The sequence below is a fragment of the Ursus arctos genome, unplaced genomic scaffold, assembly GCF_023065955.2.
Source record: "Ursus arctos isolate Adak ecotype North America unplaced genomic scaffold, UrsArc2.0 scaffold_14, whole genome shotgun sequence".
NCBI lineage: Eukaryota > Metazoa > Chordata > Mammalia > Carnivora > Ursidae > Ursus > Ursus arctos.
In genome coordinates, this window is record NW_026622808.1 from 69696747 (window position 1) to 69714861 (window position 18115).

The window sequence follows — 18115 nt, forward strand, 5'->3', positions numbered from 1 at the left end:
GAGAAAAAGAAAGAAAAGGAGAGGAAAGGAGTGGACAGTCTGCTCTGCGCTAGCACCATGCTCCGTGCTCTCGTGTGATCTCAATACCCCATGAGCAGGGACTCTGACCCCTATTTTCAGAGAAGCCAAGTGACTTGCCCGGGGCTGCCAGGGGGCCCAGGGAGTAAGTGGCTGGTCTGTAGGAGTCCAGAGTCCAGGCCTCTCCCATGACGGAGGAGAGGAAGAGTCCATTCTCAGTCCACAGGGAGGACTCCAGCCACGGCAATCAGTGAACCAGGACCCAACCACAAGCCAGGGCCCAGTACATGTGCATCATCTCTGCTTACGCTCCATGAGCCTGAGGCCCAGAGGGACAGAGAAGGCTAAAAGCGTGCACTAAGAATTCCAGCGATTAACCATAAAGCTTTCGGAAATTCAATTATTTTTTATCCAAACGCTTTTGGGCAATGTATTGTAACAAAACATAACGGTGTGTTGGGCTGAGTATCTGGCCCTTTCCCAGGCTCAAGAGAAGCTGGCCTTGCTGATTTCCTGAACATGCCACACACTGGAGATCCTGGCTTCTAGAGGCAGAAGTAAAGTTCAGCAGCCCCTAAGGGGACAAGAGGCCCCTCTTGCCTCGAGTTTCAGATCCAGACTGGTGTCTGGGTTCTAGGAGCACAAGAGTCTCCAACCAGAGATGTGAGGAAGAGCCTTGGGCCCAGCCCCACAGCTCAGCAGTGCAGGCAGGAGCTGACCTGGAGCACATTCAAGTGCTTCTCCTGTTCCCGACACCCACCGCCTCCTCCAGACTCCCCTCACAGCTGTGGTACATCACAGTTCCAACCAAGCCCAGACATGCTGACTGTGCATGCAGGCTGACCTTCGACAACACACAAAAACGATCTAAGATAAGTTAAAAAAAAAAAAAGAAAGAAAGAAAGAAAAAAAAAGTGTGTGTGTGTGTGTGTGTGTGTGTGCACGCGTGTGCGCGTGTATAACTCATGTAAAAGACATAAACAAATAAAGTACAGGTTTCCCCACCCCCCGAAAGTAGGCCGTTCCTATGAAACCTTCTGTAAGGCAAAATGGCATAAAGTGAAGAAGCAATTACCATTCGTTTATATGGAAAAAGGAGAGTTCCCAGACCCAAAAAACAACCTCTCCTAGGCTGTTATGATACCTTAGGACACATCTACTAACAGATGCACAAAATAAATTGACATAAGGCACCGATGTTCACAGACGCAGTTCAAAGCGATGGCGGCTTGATGCTGAGATGCTGAGTGTAGTTCCCGGGGAAGGGGCTTGGCAGCACCACTCTAAGGACTCACTGCAAAGCAGACACTGTACACTATTGTTGCTTTTCGCCTTTTTTCATAAAAACAAAAATCCTCTCCGGATTTCCTTCAGTTAGTGAAAACAGGTACTAATAAGGTAGGTCTCTCATAAAAACAAAGCGGTATAATGCAAACTTTGAAAAGCAGGAGATACTTGTGTAAGTTTCCAGTTTGGAAACAATTCAAAACAGCCAATATTTATTATACTTTAGTTTTCTCACCAGTCAACCCAGACACAAAACCTTCCCCCAGGGTTACTATGAGGATCTGATTGATTGTATATGGGAAATTCCTGGTACAGTGCCAAGCACACAGTGGGTACTCCACACCTTACAGCTGTGATTGCTAAGAACCTACTACGTGCCATCAAATGCTCCCTCAGAACAAATACTGTGAGGCTAAACTTATCAGCTCCCATTTTACAAAAGAAGAAACACCAACTCAGAAAGATAAAGAGAGTTGCCCAAGACCACACAGCTAGTCAACCACAAAGCTAGTATGAAATGCACACCTTGTAAGTCAGCTGGGCGGCAGCCCAATCACTTGAGATTTGGCATTCCACTCAATCCCAGGGAGGGAGGCAGGGCCAAGGGAGCCCCAGGTGGGCTCTCAGCAGATGGCCTTGGCTAAAACAGAAATAAGGAAATAGAAAGTGTTTAAAAAGCAGGAGGAAACACAGAGGGAGTCTGAGAGAAAGATGCATCAAGGATGCTGTCAGATGATAACATTTAGTGGGAAAATAAACAGAAAAGCCTAGAACACAGAACAGTGTCAATGTTGTGATAACAACTACCTCAAATTATGTACATGTGGGAAAGACTGACAGGGATCCTAGGGAAAGAACACTTTAATTTGATGCACTGGGAAGATTGTGGGTACATTTTTATCTTCTATTTTGATTTCTGTTAACATTGATAAATGCTTATGCAAGAGTAATTTTAAATGCTTTCAGAGATAAAGAAATCACAAAGAAAAACAATCAAAGAGTTTGACTACACAAAAATTAGAAACTTCTGCATGTCAAAAAAAGCAACTAAAATGGAAAGACAACCAACAAATGCTGAAGACTTATTTGTAGCAAACATGATAGGCAAAGGGTTAATTAATAACAACATCTCTGTTAACATTAAACACTCCTGAAAATCAAAAAGAAAGCATTAACATCTCAAGAGGCAAATAGACAAAATGTATAGGCCTAATTCAAACACACAAAAGCACGACTATTTAATACACTTAAGGAAAAATGTTAAACGTCCCCATTAATTACAGAATCACATATTAAAACAAGAGTATCATACCATTTCTATCCTACTAAGTTTCAAATATATTTTAAAATTAGATACCAAAGGTAGCTCTGAATATCTGTGTAAATGGTACAAACCATTTTGGAAAAGAATAGGGCAGTGTACAATCAGGTTTGAAAAGACTCGTGCCCTTTGGTCCGGTAATGTCACACCTGGAAATGTCTCAGAAGGAAAAAGCCCTAAAATACAGAAAATGTTTAAGGATGGTCGAAGATGTTCACCCCAGGGTTATTTACTTATAAGAAGGAAAACTTATGCCAATCTAAGGGACTACAATGGAGTGATGGTTACATGAAAAGTGTCACACAAATGTTAAGTTATGAAAGCAGAAATCAAAAATGCAAAAAGCTCATAATTACAACTACATGTTTAAAAGGGAGAACTGAATTCAGCAGAGTTGCAGGGTACAAGATCAACACACAAAAATTGGTTGTATTTCTGTACTCCAGCAAAAAACAATCTGAAAAGGAAATTAAGAAAGCAGTTCCATTTATAATGGCATCTAAAAGAATTAAATACTTGGGATGTGAAAGAGCTATATAATGAAAACTACAACACACTGATTAGAAAAATTAAAGAAGACCTAAACAAATGGAAAGGCATCATGTTCATGGATTGGAAGACCTAACACTGTTTAGATGTTTGTACCACCCAAAGGTATCTACAGATTCAATGCAATCCCAATGAAAATTCCAACAACCATTTTTTGCAGAAATGGAAAAGCAAATCCTCCAACTCATATAAGAATTGCAAGGAGCCTCATATACCCAAAATAATATTGGAGAAGCAGAAAGCTGGAGGACTCAATGTCCTGACTTTGAAACTTACTACAAAGGTAAACAAAGCAATGTGGTACTGGCAGAGAACCCAGAAATAAACCCACACATGTATGATCAAACTGATTTTTGACAAGGGTAAAAGGGGAAAGGACAATCCTTTCGATGGTGCTGGGAAAACTGGATATCCACGTGCAAATAATGAAGCTGGGCCCTTAATTTACACCGCATATAAACTTATACCATATATAAAAATTACCATATATAGAAATAGATGAAAGACCTGAACTTAGGAGCCAACACTATAAAATTCTTAAGAAAAAAATTGGGGAAAATCTTCATGACATTTGATTTGGAAACAATTTCAATTTCAAAAACACAGGCAGCAAAAGAAAAAATAAATATACTGGATTTTATCAAAGTTAAAAACATTTGTGCCGGGGCACCTGGATGGCACAGTGGTTAAGCGTCTGCCTTCAGCTCAGGGCGTGATCCCGGCGTTATGGGATCGGGCCCCACATCAGGCTCCTCCGCTGTGAGCCTGCTTCTTCCTCTCCCACTCCCCCTGCTTGTGTTCCCTCTCTCGCTGGCTGTCTCTATCTCTGTAGAATAAATAAATAAAATATTTAAAAAAACAAAAAAACATTTGTGCCTCCAAGGACACTGTGAAGAAAGTAAAAAGTCAACTTACAGAATAAAAGAAAACATTTGCAAATCATATATTTGACAAGGGATTGATATCCAGAATATATAAAGTTACCCTACAATTCAACAACAACAACAAAACAAACAACAAGAAAAACCTGATTGAAAAATGGACAAAGGACCTAAATAGACATTTCTCCAAAGAAGATATTTGAAAGGCCAACTGGTACATGGGAAGATGCTCAACATCACTAGTCATTAAGAAAACGCAAGTGACAACCACAAAGAGATATCGCTTCACATGTGTGTTAGAATGGCCATTACCAAAAAGACAAGGGGGTTAACAAATGCTGGTGTGGATGTGGAGAAAGGGGAACCCGTGTGCACTGTGGGTAGGAGTGTAAATTGTTGCAGCCACTACGGAAAACAGTATGGAGGAACCTCAAAAAATTAAAAATAGATCCACTTCTGGGAATATATCCAAAGAAAATGAAAACACTAACTTGGAAAGACATCTGCACCCTCATGTTCATTGCGGCATTGTTTACAATAGCCAGGACAGAAAGAACCTAAGTGTCCACCGACGGATGAATGGACACAGAAGTTGTGTGGGGGGGTGTATAAAATGGAATATCATTCATCCATAAAAAACAAGGGAATCCTACCATGTGCTACAACATGGATGAACCTCAAAGAGATTATGCTAAGTGAAATAAGTCAGACAGAGAAAGACAATGTGTGACTTCAACTTATCTACAGAATCTAAAAAAGCAAAAACAAAAAATAAAACTCTGAAAGAGAGCAGATTTGCGGTCATCAGAGGCAGAGGGTGGGGGGAGAGGAAACTGGAGAAGGTGGTCAAAAGGTACAAGCTTGCAGTTATAAGACAAATACGTCCTAGGGACATGAGGTGCAATGTGATGACTGTAGCTAACACTACCACGTGATACACAGGAATCGTGTTAAGAGAGTAGGTCCTAGGAGTTCTTGTCGCAGGAACATTTTTTTTTCGCTTTTTTTCTTTCTTCTTTTCTATTTATTGTATTTTTTTGAGAAGATGGATGTTAGCTGAACCTATTGTGATAATCATTTCACAACATAGATAAATCAAACCACCATGGTGTCACACCTTAAACTTATATATTCATGTATGTCAATTATTTCTCAATAAAACCGGGGGGGAAACCAGCAAAAAGGGGTTCGGGGAAGCCACAACGAGATACCACATCATACACACGAGGATAACTATTTTAAAAAAGGGAAAATGATGAGCACTGGCAAGGACGTGGAGAAATGGAAACCCTAACACACTGCTGGTGGGAATGTAAAATGGTGCAGCGGCTGTGGAACAGTTTGGTGGTTTCTCAAAAAAGTTAAACATAAAACTACCACATGATCCAGCAATTCCACTTCTAGGTATAGACCCAAAGCAACTGAAAGCAGGGACTTGAATAGCTCTTTGTACACCAATGTTCATACTGCAGTATCCACAATAACAAAGGAAACAAGCCCAGTGTTTATCCATAGATGCATGGACAAACAAAATAAGGTACATACACACAACAGAACACTATCCACTATGAAGGAGTGACATTCTGACACAGGCTACAACACGGATGGGCCCCGAAAGCATTACATTAAGGGAAATAAGCCAGACACAGAAAGCCAAGTACAGGATTCTGTTTCTATAAGGTACCTAGTGTAGGCAAAGTCAAAGCAACAGAAAGCAGAATAAAGGCTGCTGGGGGTGGGGGAGGAGTGGGGAGGAGGAAAGGGGGAAGTCTTGTCTAATGGGTACGGAGTTTATGTTGGGGATCGGAAAAAGTATTTGGCACAGACAGTGGTGACGGGCACACAGCTTTGTGAATGTATTTAATGCCAGTGAACTGTATATTTGCAAATGGGTAAAATAATAAATATTATGTTATGCAGATTTTACTACAATCAAAGGAATGTGGAGGAAAAGCGGGGGGTAATATGATAGTGAAAAGGTAGGAATGAAATAAACCCAAATATCAGCAGCTCTTCTGAAAAAAGAAATCTTTGGGTGGTGGATTCCTCTTTCTTTTAATCATTTTTCTCTATTTTTCAATTTTCTTTCAATTGCTCTTTGGATGGGAAAAAATAAGTTATGTTTTTAACAGGTTTCATGTTTTCAGGTTTTGATACGTACATAATTCGTCAGTCCTAATTTTTCCTTTTTAGGTAGAAAGTTTCTTTGCATTTGGAGCAGCACTTACAAAGGATTTACTTCACAAGGGAAATGGTCACTTAAAATAATTTCAAGTTCTCTGCTGCAAGGAGGTGAAAGCTAATGTTCTCTTACAACTTGGCCTGGCCCCGGGGCCCCTGAATCCGCTGGCTACAACCCATCAGGGGGCAATCCTTTCCAGTACGGGGGTTGTTCTCCTTACCCTCTGGGCACTGAATGAGGACAGAAGAGGTTTCAGGGGGACAATTTCCCCTGGATGTGTGATAAAGTCCATAATTTGACCTTCAAGCAATAAATTAAAATAGGAATAGTAATTTAAAATGCAAGTGAGAATTAGCCTTAAATTTAACCAATTGAAATAGTTAATATTAATTCACCCTTAATAGTACCCAAGCCCTTCCCACATAGCAAATAATACTGACATTGTATTGGGTTTTTATGCAGGAGTCCAAAGGACCTGTTCTCCCCTTTCTGACAAGTAAATAAAACGGCAGGGAGATCAAATAACTCACTAAAAAGAAGATATAATTTTTTATCTTCCTTTTTACAGTCTCATATCCACTTCCGTTGGGAATAACAAAGTCTGAATTCTTATGCAACACTTATCTAAATGTGTCGATTTTATCGGATTGATGAATTTTGCTAACAAAAGGCAGAGCTAGGAAATCTTTTATGACATATTCGGCCCATTCACAGGCCTGCAGCTTCAATTTAACCAACTGGAGAATTCTGAGGGAGAGCTGCAGGTGTGGGATCTGAAAAAAAAATCATAAATGGGAAGGCATATCAATCTTTATGACGGGGAAACAAAAACACTCTCTACTTGCTTGCCCTCCACAGGCAGGAGAAGGAGAGGTGGAAGGAGCAGGATATTGTCTCGGGCTGCATAGCAAAGAGGAAGCATCGCTGTCTCCCAGTGACCGCTATTTAGTATTGATCAAAAGGCGCTGGCCCAGAGAGGAAGAGAGGAATTGATAAAACAATGAGGTTTGCCAACACTCTGTGCTCAACAAGGACATTTTCTCATTTTCTTGACCACATCAGAGTAAGTCACTCCTGCGGGCGCCTGAGTGAGCGGGTGGCTCTCTGTCCCACAGTCCCCACATCCCTCCCACCCCCCCAATGCTGCAGCAGCACTGCCACCTTGCCATCCCCATGGACGGTAAGCAGAGTCAATCACTTGACAAGGCCTGTTGCTTCTCCTGTTAAAGGTCTCCCCAGGTCAGCCTCCCCTCCCTCCACGGCCTTAATGCAGACCACACTTCTCTCCCTGGGAGCACCACCACACTGTCTCTCCCTGTCTGTTCTCTACTCCCCCTGGATCCTTGTCACCGAGCCATCCTTCCACCTACTGCCAGCCATCTCTGGATAGGAGAACCTTTCAGCCACTTCCTTGCTCAGACTCTTTAAGGACTCCCTACTTTCTGCAAGACGAAATCATAAAACCCTTGGTGTGAAGTACTATGAAGGTCCTTTGTGATCTTGTCTTTCCTGGTCTCCCCTCCAACAGCAAAGTCTGCCCATCCATCCAACCATCCATCCACCCAATTTTACAGGCCTCTGTGACAGAAACACGTAGTCATCCAGCAAAACCAATCTCCCCTTTTCGATAACTGAGTTGTAGCTAAGCAGATGTGAAGGGATCTGTTTCCTGGCCTCTCTGACACCAAGGCGTGGGTGACATGAGCAGGTAGGACTGAGTCCTCCCTCACCCACAGAATCTGTGAGAAGGGTGTGTGCCCCTTCTAGGCCCAGACATTTCCTGACACACTGGACTCTCCCGCAAACGTGAACGCAGTAGTGCCCGTGCCTGCTTTGACCACGTAGACAAGGACTCACCCTACAGTGGAATGGCAGCAAGATGGAGGAAGCCTGGGTTTCTGAAAGCTGTGCAGAGAAGAACCCCCCCAACTGTTCACATTAGGAAATTACCTAGGAAATCAACTTCTAGTTTCCTTATGCTTCTGTATTTTTTGGTCTCTTGCAACAGCACCTTAGCCTTTACCCTTGATGAGAGTAAGTGCCAGGCAAGATCCCATTTACTAGGACGCATGGGTAACACCTGCCCAATCTATGTTGATGAAATGAAGTGTGCCCCCAGAGCCAGCTTATACAGGTGGATACGCCACTCATTAACAAACCTACTTGGTGTTTTCCAGGGTCTTCTGCATTTTCTTGGTCATTTTATCGATGGCTGCCTGTCTCTTTCCTTCAGCTAAGAGGTCTATTTTGTTTAGCACCACGACCAACTTCTGGCAGGCAATCTGCCCGATCACAAGGCACTCCGCTGACTGGGTCTGCATCCCTTTGGTCACATCAATGACCAGCATCATCAGATCAATGATCTGGGCCCCTGCAAGGAGAGCGAAAAGACAAGGTTAAAACAGGAAATGGGGGAGAGGACTCTGCAGAAAGTGGCCTGACGTTTGAGGTTAAGGAAAATCCGCCACGTATTAAGATAAAAGTGGCTGGGGTGGGAAAGGAAGGACCATGACACACCTTCTAGCTCTGGCCACGGGTGAGGGACTCTGACTGCGTGATTTCACGGAGTCCGCATGACCGACCACCAGGAGGGATGGGCATGTTACCTCATCTGGAGAGGAGGAAATTGAGGCCCATGAAATACAGAGAGCTCACCCAGAGCCCCAGAGCCAGCATGCAGCAGGGTTGGGGGACCCCAAAACCCACACCATTTTACTGCCTCAATGTTCTCATTTTCATTCCATCCTACCTAGGAAAAATTGTCCAAGCAGGAAAAATCCAAGTTTTAGACTTGGCGAATGTCTAGAGATTTGGCTTTGCCAAGACAGCAGATAGACCAGAAAACTAACGGGGAGACGTGGGAGGTGTCTCCTCTGTGGCTCCTGGGTCTTCCCCTCACAGTAGTTCGGCTCATCTTGATCCTCTCACACATGGCTGCATTATAGCTACGCACTTCTTTTGTCCTTTCCGTTCTGGGCGGGATCTCTTTCTCTTTCAGGGAGGTTAGGTGCAATCCAAGGTTCAGCTACCTCAATAGTGAATACCATGTATGTAAATACGTGCGTGTGTCTCTATACATACATGTGTGGGTGCATGTGTACGTATGTGTGTGTTGTGTGTGTCTGCATTCTGTATTACGTATGCATGCCTGGTTGTGAGCATGCCCTAAATACACCTGAGCTGAACAATAGCAGAGGGACAAATTACAGAGGAGTCAATGAAGGGAAGCTGCCCTGCCCCATGTTAGGAAAACTAATGTTAGCCAATGAAGGGAATGTGTCCTTCTTAATAGGATTTGAAGTAGTTTTACAAAAAAAAAAAGTTATTTTGCGGATACAGGAATATGCAGATTATATTCCCCTTTGCCCCAGAAGGGATTTTTAGGACAAATTATCATCATGGTGATACCGAGGAAGACTCTCTATGGGTGACCCATGACCCAAGCTCACTCCTGAGAAAGGAGGCAAGGTGAAGGGGAGGTCTTTCCTGTTGACACATTTACCGTGTGTGCTAGTCAACCACTTAATCTCCACAACCAGTGTTTCAGAGGAAGGTGGGACTCAGAGTCACGGGGGTACTTGCTCTAGACCAACTGGCACCAAAGGCCACCAGACACCAGGGAGCCTGGCTCCACTACTGAAGCACTCTTCCCTGGTCACCACGGACCTGCACAGCGCCTCTGGCCTCCCCCAGGAGAAACAGTGTCTCTGGCTCTAGGAAGGCCTCAGAACGTCCCAGCTGTCCTTCCTGCCCCTTTGCTCTGCCCTTCCCAGCCCCTTCTTCTACCTCACCCTGTCCCAGCGACAGAGCGGAGCTGTGGACAAAGGGGCCGGTGCTCACGGCAGCCAGCATGGACATCTCCCTCATCCTACCAGGCAGTAAGACCTAGGCCTCTACTATAGCCATAAGGGGTTGGGGGGATACACTGGTTCTATCACCTACACCTTTTAAACAACGGAGACCTAAAAACCCCACCACCTGATAAGACTCCCTCTCGTATCTACCAAATCACCAACTCACCTCTGGCATCCATACCCCATCACACAAGTCAGGCCCACATCAGACATCCCCTAATGGAGAAAGACTTGTCCTTCACCTGGGACTTGTCCCTCTGAAATCCAAACAGCCTCCCAGAAGGAACTTTCTACAACTATATGACTGATTCATACACTGAGCCAGGTTAAATCAATATAACCTCTATGGATGTCAATTCAGAAACAGCTATAAAAATTCACACTTTGACCCAGCCAAGCCCACATACATGCTCATGCTTGTTGTAGGTACAGCTGGAAAACATGTAAATGTCCATCAGTGGAGGACATATTAAAAATAAATCATGCTACATCCATACAGTAGAACACTATCCAGCCCTGAGAAGGAATGAAGAAGCTCTTTATTTACTCCCATGGAACAGTGTCCAAGGTGGAGCGAGTGAGAAGAACTAAGGGTGGACAATGTAATCTGTGTTTAAAAGAGGGAAAAGGGGTGTGTGTGTGTGTGTGTGTGTGTGTGTGTGTGTGTGTTGTATGTGAATGTTTGCTTCCATATGCATAAAACATGTCTGAAGGAATGCAAAAGAAACAACTAACTTTTGGTTGTCTGTGGGAGAGGAGCTAGGTGACAGGTACGGGATGGAGTTAGAAGGAGACCTGACTGCATGTTCTTCTGAACCTTCTTTTTGGTGAAGACTTATTTATTTGAGAGAGTGTGCACACACATGAGTGGGGGAGAGGGGCAGAAGGACAGAGAGAGAATCTCAAGCAGACTCCCCACCGAGCATGGAGCCTGATGTGGGACTCGATCTCATGACCCTGAGATCATGACCTGAATTGAAATCCAGAGCTGGATGCTTAAATGACTGAGGCACCCAGGCGCCCTCTTCCATACCTTTTAATTTTAAACAGAGGTGTGTACTATCCACTCAGAAATAAATAAAATTAAGTATATAACTAGATAAAGAAATAAAACACTGATCTGACTGTGTTGTTCCTCTGCTAAGAGCCCTCGCTGTCCTCTTACTGAAATGGATCTTGTGGTGTAGCTTTGGGCCCCTCCCTTCTAACTCGCAGTCCAGGCACACTCTCCCTGCACTGAGCACCATGGAGCACCTCACAGAGCCCTTCCCCGTGCTCCCTGCCCTGCCCCAAAGGCATATGCACACACCTGTGAATACACACACACACACATACACACACACAAAGCCTGGGCCCAGCTCACCCCAGAAGATGTGACCTCTCCTCACGTCCTCCCACCACAAACAAACCTGTCACCAGTCATAAGGATGTGTGGCCAAGTGTTAAGGCAGGATGGGACAAAGCCTGCAGGTGAGTGGGAGGAGGAGCACCCTGAGTTCCCAGCCTATGAGCCATTCTCTGGGAAGACTAGAGAGCCACCCTCACACGAAACAGTCCCAGCACCCGAACAGGTGACCCCCAATTCTAGTGGGCAAAGCTGTACCCACAGAGCCAAGGCTACTCTATCCCATGGATGACTTCTGGACTTTTCAAGAGTAATTCCAGCTGCCTGGGCTCCCTCTAGAACCTAAACATCATCCCCCACCTAACCCAAACTATCCCCGACCCCACTGTACAGATGAGAAGTCTGGTGATTACGCTTGGTCTCTTGGCAAATAGGTGCTAGAGGAGTGATCTGAACCCTGACACCTGTTCTCACCTCTGTGCAACATGGCCCCTCCTTCCGCACAGGTACCCAGCCACTTTCCAGCCTCCTCTCCCACAGTCCTCACCCACTCCCCACTTTACACTGAGAATCAAGGCGTGCACCACGATTATCCTTACCCCTCCCTGCCCTGCTTTTGCTCTTGGTCCCTACTCAGACTTCACATGCCCCTGGCCCTTCCTCCCTGCCGACTCCAATGCGCAGACCACAGCCTGGGCTGTCAATCTGGATTCACAGCACCCAGCACGAGACCCAGCTCAGGCACGGCTTGGGCAATCTTTGTTGGGCTGACCTGAGCAAATGATAGCTCCCCCCATGTCCCGACACTTCCTTTTTTCGGAGATTCAATTCTTTGTTGGTATATAAAGCTACCCAGGAATGCCTTGTCTGGGCCCAGTGGCTGGAGGGGGAAGGATGCATGTATTCCACACATTTAGCCTATCTCACTTATGATGCCTGTTGGGCTCCTGGGGACAGAAATGAAACTGGCCTGACAGACCCGGAAAGACAAGTGCAGATGGGCCCCAAACACTCGGGCTGGTCAGGCTTTCTTCTGCTGCCTTACTCCAGCATCTACAAGCTGCCTCTGTTGTGAGGAGCACACAGCTCTGCTCCCAAAGGCCAGGCTCTTGAGCACACCCACTGTGGCGCAGCCAACCAGGCACTTCTAAGGAGACCAGAGGTCACAGCGACTTGACAGGCCCCCCTGAGAACCAGGGGTCAGGAGCGGGGAACTGCCCGCTGCCCAGCAGCAGCTCTCAGTTACTCCTGTTTCTTCATCAAACTTTTGATCAGACGACAGGAAGTGACATAACTGGCCCGTCTTGTCTTTTTCAAAATCCCCAGTATTTCCACAGAATGAATCAAACAGTGTCCTTCCCAATTCCCACGAACCCAGGGTAGGAAACCATTCTGAGACGAGAGGGGCACAGCGAGCGAGTGGGCGGGAAACACAAGTCAGGAACTTGCAGCTTACAAATGACCCTCTATATTTTTCCGTCTATCAGAGCTTTTCATCTAGTTGTTCTGACTACAGATCCCTTTAAAGGTTCGCAGAATAATTATAACAGGGTTAAAGTTTCTCAGTACTTTAAAAAGTTACAATTTCCAATTCTGTAGATTATATATCTTAATCATTTCAAAAATAAAAATAAAAACTTTCAAAGGTCAGCATTTAACAAAGTGTAAGTTATCAGTGAGATATAATTTTCCTTCTGAGACTGAAGAAAAAAATGTGTGTTCAGAGAAAAATGTTTCAGCTAGAGAAACTGAATATAAAATTTAAAACATTTCAGCAACCTCAAAGTTACATCTTTAATCAAAACCTCCTAAAAAGGAGAAAATAATATTAAATTTAAAATAAAGAAAAATGTACTTTTAACTGGTGACGTATTAAATATTCAATAAACAATGTAAATACATTGTCATCAACAATACAAAACTATAATGGCTATTTCTACCCTATTATTATGACCCATGTGCTGAATGCATCAGACCTCCATGTGCCTCAGTGTCCTCGCATGCATGAGGACGGGGACGAGCCCAGTTAGTGGGCTGCAGAGAAGACTAAAGGAGACAACGCATGGGAAGGGCTCAGAACAGCACCGAGGCCAAAGGAGATCTTCAATAATGTGAGCAGCTCTGATTGGTTTTCCTTTTACAACTCCTACTGTGGCACACACACAGTATTCTATAGATTTGCTTCTTGTCTTAACTGCACCTCAACTTTGCCATGTGGGTATCACAGACGAGAAAACAAAGGCTCAGAGAGGTGAAGTGACCAAGTCAAGGTCAGGAGCAAGGACTCAGTAAGAGCAGTGTGAACTTGGGCCCACTAACTTCTTTCTACCACAGCATCCTGTGTCCCTGAGCAAGCCTGTGTCCAGAGTGAAGCACTTGCTCTGTACGTGGGTAGGGATGCACGTGCATGCCCCTGTGGGTGCGACAGGACAGGACAGCAGGGGTCAGACGTCCCCCTCGGGGGCCCAGGACGGGAGGAGAGGATGCGGCTCTACAATCCCAAGGTGCCGTCATTATTACTCTTGTTTGTATTCATTTATTCAATGTATTGCTTTTTTCTCCATTTTACAGGCAAGAAGACTGAGGCTCAGGCATGTTAAATAACTTGCTCCAAGCTATCCAGCTAGGGTGAAAACCCAGTATTGGACTGACACCAACACAGGCTCACCTGTCCTGGCCCTGACTTTCTGCCAGAAATGTCAAGACTTCTATCCCATGGGGGCCATTTGGCCCCCTTCTGGAGAGTCCACTCATGTGCATGTCCATTTTGTGCATCTTAGTTTTCCTCCCTTCACATACTTTCCCCAAAGTACAGTGACCTGGAGTTTCCCTCTCAGATTCCTACTGGCACAGTAGAGTGTACAACTGTGTACCAGCGATGTCTGTCCTGCCCTCCACAGCATAGAATCAGAGGGTTTGGAAATGGAAGGGGCTTAGCAAAGAATGTCAATGTGCAGCTGGGGAGCCAAGGGCCACGAGTGGGAGGAAGAGGCGAGAGCAGGGCTTGGAGGCATCCAACCAGGCATTCAAATCACAGCCCCAGTGGGGACCTCTGCTTCCTCATCTGTAAATCAGAATCTAAACAAAGATGCCCACTGCAAGAGGTTGGCAGGGGAATCAAAGGGGAAGGCCCGCCAAGCCCTCAGTAAGCGGAGCTGCATTTAGGGCTGTCAGTGCTGAGCCAAGCTCTCAGCCCAGCCTCACATTCAGAGTCGTACTGCTCCCACCTGTCCAGGAACCCCCCCAGGTAAACACATGTGGGCAAAGGAGTGAGGTTACTGGCTGAGTGTGGACAGTGGAGAAGGAAGAGCTCGAGGAGTGGTCAGGTGTGGGGCCCCCATGGTATCCATGGGCCTAGCACCTACCTGGGCACAGGCGGTGTGTCTGACTTGTACACCTGCCTTCCAGCCCTTCTCCTCACCCTCCCTGCCTCTCTTTAGGACCTGCCTCCCCCATTGGAGTCACACATTCGTGATGTCCCACGCCGCTACACAACCGCCAGAGTCCCTTCACCCACTGCAGGACATGCCAGGAGTCCAACAGACTAGAGGCACTGACCAGGCCCAGCCCCTCCAGTGGGGGACCAGAAAGCCAAAGGAGATCCCGGTCACTGGAGGAGGCTCCAGTGCCTGTGACCCTTGTTCCTACCAGATGATCATTTTCATGAACACCTTCAGACAAAGGGAAGTTTCTTAATGCTATTTACCCTCTCTGAGCTCTAGTTTCTCATCTGTAAAACAGGGACAACAACTCCATTTTGATTTCTACAGACCTGGTGGAAAATCTCAGACAGGAAGGTAGGAGACAGCCCAGAGGGATCGCATACTTCCAAGTGGGGCACGTGAGCGAAAGAATCCTAAGAAGGGGGTGCTGACCTTTAGTGTGTGTGTGGGGGGGGTAAGCAGCAGCGGCTTGGAAGCCCACCTTCAGTGCCCTGGCAGGCACCAGAGAGATGCAGGGACAGGGCAGGGAGGCAGGGAGTCTGAAGGGCCAGCCCCCAAGCCCAGGAACCGCTTCCCTCTTGCCAGCTGGGGAGCCTCAGGCAGATAGAGCTCCTGACCTCTCAGAGCCTGGGATTCCTCCCCTGTAGCCAGTCGATGTAGAGACAACACCTTAAGGGGCGGGGGCCTGCACAGCGCATGGCATATACTAAGGGCTCAATAAACACGAGCTGCTATCATATCGGTACTTGTATCACGAGGCCCAGTACCATAAAAGCTCAAAAGGGGCCATCTTCTTCCCGCAAAGGCCCCAAGCCCTTTACAGGCCAAGAAGAAGGGAGAGTATTAATGGCAGCATGAAACAAATACTAACAATACCTCCCTCAATCCAGCAGTATCCATGAAGCCCCCCACAGGGGAAGTGGTGAGTGCCAGCCAATAGCCAGGAGCACCACGCTCGCCAACGGGCCGGAAGTCCTTATTGTTCTCAGCCAGCCTGCAAAGGTAGGGTCTTCCACAAACATCCTGCTGAATTCCATCAGACCAGCAGGGAGACACCCGAACAGGAGAACCTGGGCAGGCAGGACTGGACATCTTCAATAAGTCATCAAGGTCCCACGACACGTTAACAACACCCCCCCCCCACAACTCCCTATTGCCTCATACCCTGGCATTTATGCCACCAGCCGGCTCCTAACAGGCACATGGGCTCATGACTCCTGCTTGACGTGTGTTAGCTCTGCCCTTACCAAATCCCATGAGGAGGAGACTCTCTCATTTTAATAAAGAGCAATCTGAGGTCTCATCACACCACAGTAAACAGGAGAGGCAGGGCTAGAACCCAGGGCTGAGAAACTTAAAAATGTCTTCCTTTTTCTATGGCCATTGCTGCACCTCCTGGGAACTCTCCAATATCCCAAAGAGCAAGCGGGAAAGGCCCTGAGGATGGGAGGAGGAAAGAGAGCGGACAAGGTGAAAAGGCAAACCGCCAGGGTCCTCTAGGACGCATCCCAAACCAGAGGCATGGTCCTCCAGGAGGCAGCGAAAGGAGGCATTCATCAGCACCTAGAGAAACCCGGGAGAGGAACAATGGGAGCGATGTTAGCAGCGGAGGAACAGGGGAAACAACAAAGAGAGCCCGTGTAAGAGACCAAGGAAACAAATACACAGCTGTGGACAAGACAGCAGACACATAGAGGTGCTGGGCCTCCGCCAAAAGGAAGAAAAGCCAAAAAACAATAAACGCTGGTGACTCGTGGCAAAACCCCCGAAGAGCTGAGAGAGGGCGGTGGTACAGAATGAGACCCGCCGGCTGCGAGATAGGGGTGAGCAGCTTTCCTTCTCTGGGCCTCCCTGTCCACATGTGTCAACAGGGGAAAAGCACTCACCTGGGACACGGGGACAGCAGGCAGCCATCTAGAGAAAACTAAAGTTGAGGCTCTACCTCACACTCACACCAAAATAAATTCCCAAGGACCAAAGCTTTAAACATAAAAATATAAAATCATAAAAGTCCTGGAAGAAAACATGTGAAAAAATTTTTTATAATCTTAAAACAAAACAAAACCCACCTAGGTAAGACACAAAACGCAGAAAGATATAAAAGAAAAAAAAAAAAAGACTGACAAATTCAACAACATAAAAATCAAACAATTCTGCATGGACAAAAATATGATAAAGGCCAACATGACTAGGGACACACTAGCCACAAAGGACTACTCTCCTTAAAAGTTAAAAAGCTTCTTCAAACTGATAATAAAAAGAGCAGTGATCCAATCAAAAATGGCAACAATCTCTACAGAGAGCTCACACTAAGCACACTGACTGAGCACCTCCTACTTGCGAGACCTTAGACTGGTGCTTGGCACAGCAGTGATGAGGACAGATGACAGTCTTACAAGACGGACTCACTGGCCAGTGAAGTAAAAAGCCAACAACACATATAATACGTCGAGTCTCCAGAAGCGGGGAGGATGGTTAAGTGTCCTAAGGAAAAGAGAGCAAGAAAAAACAGCTCAGGAATGTACAGGAGGCAGGAGGGTTACAATTTTAATTCAGGCTGTCAGGATGGGCCTCACTGAGAAGGAGATATTTGAGTCAGGACTTGGAGGAGAGGAGCTGGCAGTTAACCAGGGGAAGAGCACTCCAGGCCAAGGGAGGGTCCGGTACAAAGACCCGATGGGGTGTCAGGGGGTCTGGGTGTCCAAGGACCAGCAAGGAGAGTGGGGTGGCTGGAGGGAAGTCAGACAAGAAGCAAGGGCAAAGAAAAGAAATACACAAGCTCAGACATATAATAAGATGCCTACCTTACCTATAACAAGAAAAATGCAAATTGAAATGATGCTAAGACTGTAGTTTTCACCTGGTGGGTTGACAAAAATAATACCACAAGACGAGTAATAAGTCCTTGCCCTGCCAGGTGCTGCTGACTACACACGCTGACTCCTTAAACCCTCCACACAGCCTTGCATCACTACCCCCATTTAGAGATGAGATTAGGTCACAGGACTGGGAAGAAAGGGCTAGAATTCAAAGTCAAGCTCTGCCACTCCAGGGCCACACTGTCCTTCCAAACACTGATGACACCCTGCCACTAAGAATGTGGCCTGTCCATTTGGGACATGTGCTGACAAAACCTCTTTGGAGGCCATCCTGGCAACAGCCATCAGAAGTGTATACTGTGATTCAGCAACACCCCCCATGCAAATGAGGCACATTCAAGGCCACCGTTGCAACT

The 18115-nt window shown here is 46.1% G+C and overlaps 1 protein-coding gene across 4 annotated transcripts in view; it reads right to left on the reverse strand.

Moving 5' to 3' along the window:
* EEFSEC (eukaryotic elongation factor, selenocysteine-tRNA specific) overlaps nt 1-18115 on the reverse strand; it is a 250880-nt gene that overhangs the window by 154949 nt on the left and 77816 nt on the right. For 3 of the 4 annotated variants that reach the window (XM_026501487.4, XM_057311977.1, XM_026501488.4), the window contains exon 2: nt 8402-8609. In XM_026501487.4, the coding sequence (XP_026357272.2) occupies nt 8402-8609 (208 nt within the window). Of the gene's footprint in view, nt 1-8401; nt 8610-8755; nt 8841-18115 lie in introns of those variants that run through there. The other variant, XM_048226556.2, reaches the window with a different exon arrangement.